The following is a 4,751-nucleotide window of genomic DNA, read 5'->3' as shown; positions in this document are numbered from 1 at the left end:
CACACACACACACACACACACGAGTGGTTCTCTAGAGGGGCGGAACTAACACACACACACACACACGAGTGGTTCTCTAGAGGGGCAGAACTGACACTTACACACGCACACACACAAAGAGTGGTTCTCTAGTGGGGCGGAACTCACACACACACAGTGGTTCTCTAGAGGTGCAGTACTAACACACACACACACACAGAGTGGTTCTCTAGAGGGGCAGAACTCACACACACACACACACACACACACACACACACACGAGAGTTTATTAAAGAGTATTTATTCACACGATCACAAGGTCCCACAAGAGGCCATCTGCAGGCTGAGGAGCAGGGAAGCCAGTCTGAGTCCCAAAGCTGAAGACTTGGAGTCCGATGTTCAAGGTCGGGAAGCACCCAGCAGGGGAGAAAGGTGTAGGCTTGGAGGCTAGGCCAGTCTAGTCCTTTCACGTTCTTCTGCCTGCTTTGTATTTGCTGGCAGCTGATTAGATGGTGTCCACCCAGATTAAGGGTGGGTCCGCCTCCCCAGCCCACAGACTCAAATGTTAATCTCCTTTGGCAGCACCCTCACAGACACACCCAGGATCAGTACTTTGCATCCTTCAATCCAATCAAGTTGACACTCTGCATTAAACATCACAGGGCATTACGGACCAGGGGTGTCCCCTGTGCTGACTCCTTGCCCGTTTTTTCTCTGCCACAGGACCGCAGCCTGACTGGCAAACTGGAACCGGTGTCTCCCCCCAGCCCCCCACACGCCGACCCTGAGCTGGAGCTGGTGCCTCCGCGGCTGTCCAAGGAGGAGCTGATCCAGAACATGGACCGCGTGGACCGAGAGATCACCATGGTGGAGCAGCAGATCTCTAAGCTGAAGAAGAAGCAGGTGTGAATGGGCAGGGGTGGGCAGTGTTGGCTGTGAGCCTCCATTCTAGCAGCAGTGACGGTGCTGTCACGACCTGCGCTAAGCAAAGCCCTTTCCAAGTTCCCAGGTGCTCGCTGGTTTTTATGCCCTTTACCTTTATTGGACAGGAGCACCATCCACAGAACTTTCTGCCATGATGGAGACATTGTATCTGCAGGATAGCCACGTTCCACTGTTGAGCATTGGAAATGTGCCTGCTGCAACTGAGGAATGGATTTGTAAATTTTGTTTAATATACACATTCAATGTCCCTTTCCATAGCCACACAGACTGCCGCATTAGGCAGCGCGGGCATGCCAGGCTAGAGTTCAGGATTTCCAGCCAGGTCGTCCAGGTTCAGATCCTGTTTTTCCCAACACCCAGCAGTGTGGGTGAGCAGTCCCTTCTCGGTGCTTCCCTTTCCTTATCTGTGATGCGCGGAAATAGCCCCGGCCTCCTGACTGCTCCTCACCAGCCGTGTGGCCCCGGAACCTTCATCTCTGGAGTCTCGGTTTCCTTGCCTGTAAAATGGACAGCTTGTAGAAGAGGAAGAAAGACCTCGAGATTAAAAATAAATCCACATTGTCACTGTTGAAACCACACAAAACATGAGAAAAATCTGATGTAAATATTTATAACGTTCCTTTTATAATTTTGTTTTGAATATGAGTTAACATACAATTCCTTGATAATCTGCCTTTTTCCAGCTCTTTGTGATTCACTCCCTGGTATCATTCAGGTCTCTGCTCTGATGTCCCTGACACCAAGGGGCCACCTCAGCTTTGTACAGGAACATGCACCCCAACCCTCCTTTATTCTGGGTTCAGCCAATCTAGCCAATTCTAGCTGTTGCTGGTTTTTGTAAATAAAGTTTTATTGGCACAGCTACGACGACTTGTCTGTGTATCTCTATACACATGTGTCTGTATGACTGCTTTTGTGCCACATTGGCAGAGTTAACTCATCACAACAGAGACCTGTGTGGCCTGCAAAGTCAAAAATATTTGCTATTTAGGCCTTTAAAGAAAAGCTTTGGGCCGGGCACGGTGGCTCATGCCTGTAATCTCGGCACTTTGGGAGGCTGAGACTGGAGGATCACTTGAGCCCAGAAGTTTGAGTCCAGTGTGGCAACAGAGTGAGACCCCATCTCTACAAATAATTTAAAACATTAGCCAGGTGTGGTGGTGCATGCTTGTGGTCACAGCTACTCAGGAGTCTGAGGCAGGAATGCCTGAGCCCACGAGGTTTAGGCTGCATGAGCCATGATCACGCCACTGCACTCCAGCCTGGGCGACAGAGTGAGACCCTATTTCACCAAAAAGATAAATTTTGCCAATTGCTGATCTGTCTCGTCACCCCAATGGTGGCCTCATTATTTGAATTAATATAGGCCTAGCTTTGTTAGACAGTGGTCCTCTCCTTCTCTTCCTGTTAACTGCTGTGTTCTGAGCAGCATGGGGTACATAGTAGGTGCTCATTAAAAATGGTTGATTGAGTCATCGCGACACTGTCTTGGCCCCAGGGAGTGTGTAGACTAACAGGGAAGTAGGCTCATATCTAACGCACTCCAGACAAGGAAGTGGGGGCTCCAAGGAGGATCAAGGGCTCATCCCAGCCACTGTAGGCAGATCGCGAAGGCTGGTGAGAGAAGGGTTCCAGGAAGAGGTGCCGTGGGACCTGGGTTTTGAAGGGGGAGAGCGTTGATTTCAAGGGGCGATCAGGGTTCTCACGTGGTTGGGGGAACCAGGATTTGGGGATAGTCCAACTGTAGGGCCTAGTCCTCGAGACTGCCGGCTGTCCCAGGCTTCAGCAGGCAGTGGGTAGGTCTCATGATGGTGGCGCAGGCATCCCGAGGGGGCCAGACCCCAGCGGGGGTGGGCAGACATTGCCAGGGCCAGCCTGGTACTGCACCTTTAGGTCTCTAGTCCCGGCCCTGGGGTGGATCTGAAGCTTCGGGGCACTGGCACACGTTGGTGACTGCAGCTGGCAGCCAGGCAGCTCCAGACGGCCCTCAGTGGTTAGGTTTGCGGTTTTTGTTTGTTTGTTTCCCCCTAAATTCTACTTTGGCATTTTTCAAAAGTGAAATTCTCAAACATGATCATTTTAAAGTGCACAGGTCAGTGGCGTTTGGCATGTTCGGTATCATGCTGCCATCACCTCTGTCTGGTTCTAAGCCGTTGCAACAGCCCCCAGGGAAGCCGCCTAGGAACTGAAGCAGCCTGTTCTCTGTCTCCACGATTCACCTGTTCCAGACATGTCCTATACATTGGATCACACAGCATTTGTCCTGTTGCGTCTGGGCTCTTCCACGTCACGTCCTGGTTTTGGGGTTTATCATGTCGTCTCTCGTCTCAGTCCTTCGTTCCTTTTTATAGCTGAATCATATTTCATTGTATGGAGATGCCAACTTTGTTTATTTCATTATCGGTGGCCATTGGGGCTGCGGCTGTTGTGAATCACGCTGCTGGTGGGCATTCGTGCTCGCGTTTTTGTGGGACACCTGTTTTCAGTTCTTGTGGGTATATACCTAGGCACAGAATTATTGCGCAGTGACTCCAGGTTTAATGTGCTGATGACTTTCCAAGCTGTTTTCCACGTCAGCTGCCCCATTTTACATTCCTACCAACAGCGTATGAAAGTTCCAGGTTTTCCACACCCTCACCAGCCCCCGTCTTCTCGAGACGGAGTCTCACTCTGTTGCCCAGGCTGGAGTGCAGCGGTGCCATCTTAGCTCACTGCAGCTTCTACGTCCTGGGCTCAAACGATCCTCCGATCTCGGCCTCCTGAGTAGCTGGGAGTACAAGTGTGTACCACCAAACCCAGCTAATTTTTGCATCTTTTGTTGAGATGGGGTTTTACCCTGTTGCCCACGCTGGTCTCAAACTGCTGGTCTTGAGTGATCTGCCCGCCTCGGCCTCTCAAATGTTGGGTTTCCGGTGCAAGCCACTCTGGCCAGCCACACCAACCGTTTTATCTTCCTTGGAAAAACGTTTTTGATGTTGTGCAGCGGTGCCCCTTGTGGTCTGACTCCATGAGACAGCCCTTTTTAGTGCGTCGCTGCGGTGCAGGAGGACTTTCCTGCATTGCCTCCTTGATCCTCCAGACAGCCTTACAGGTGGGCGTGTACTTGCAGGTTTCGCTGAGCAAACACTGAGGTTGGGGGCGAAGTGCCCTGCCCGAGACTGCAGAGCTGGTGAGCGTGGGGCTCAGGCTTACATCCTGGCCCAGCAGAGCTCAGTCACCTTCTTAGCTGGGTCTCTGTAGGTGTCCCAGGTAGTGTTTTCCTCTAGTGCCTGCGGGAGGGCCAACCTTCCCCAGCTGGAGGGAGTCTCCCTTCCACCCACCCTTTCTGGGCCCTGGACTCACTCTTGCCTTCATTTGCTTGGTGCTTAGCGGGAGTATTTCGATGCCCTTCCTGAAGCAACCACCAGGGGTCGCTATGGGACTGAGGCAGTTCTGCTCAGGCCTCCAGCCCCGGAGTTGGCAGAAGCCAGGACCCTGGGTTTTCTGGCTCTTGCTGCGTTCACTTCTTGGCCGCCTTTTTGGGTTCATACTGATATGCCCTGTGGTCACGTGCGGGCTGTGTGAGCATCATAAGTGGAGCAGACCATGTTCTGATCTCTCTTGCAATGCCCTGTCACATTGCAGTACTGGGCATTGGCCTCCCATCTGACCTTGGGCCAGTGTCCGAAACGCTGTGGTCTTCAGCCACCCTCTTGCTGTGAAGCAGATGGCAGGATGATGGAATGCCCTTTCCAAGGGTGTTAGGAGGGGGTCCAGTATACGAATATATGAGGAGGGGTTGATGGGGGTGATCAGGATGAGGACGAAGGGGTGATGAGGATGATGGG

At 52.2% G+C, this 4,751-nt stretch overlaps 1 protein-coding gene across 24 annotated transcripts in view; it reads left to right on the top strand.

The window, feature by feature from the left end:
- Positions 1-4,751, top strand: part of NCOR2 (nuclear receptor corepressor 2) — a 245,887-nt gene that overhangs the window by 96,341 nt on the left and 144,795 nt on the right. For all 24 annotated transcript variants that reach the window (XM_037744259.1, XM_017544426.2, XM_037744276.1 and 21 more), the window contains one exon: positions 703-882. In XM_037744259.1, coding sequence (XP_037600187.1) covers positions 703-882 — 180 coding nt within the window. The remainder of the gene's footprint in view (positions 1-702; positions 883-4,751) is intronic.

This window comes from Cebus imitator, unplaced genomic scaffold (genome assembly GCF_001604975.1).
Source record: "Cebus imitator isolate Cc_AM_T3 unplaced genomic scaffold, Cebus_imitator-1.0 Scaffold169, whole genome shotgun sequence".
Classification (NCBI taxonomy): Eukaryota; Metazoa; Chordata; class Mammalia; order Primates; family Cebidae; genus Cebus; species Cebus imitator.
This window is presented reverse-complemented; position numbering and strand designations above follow the sequence as displayed.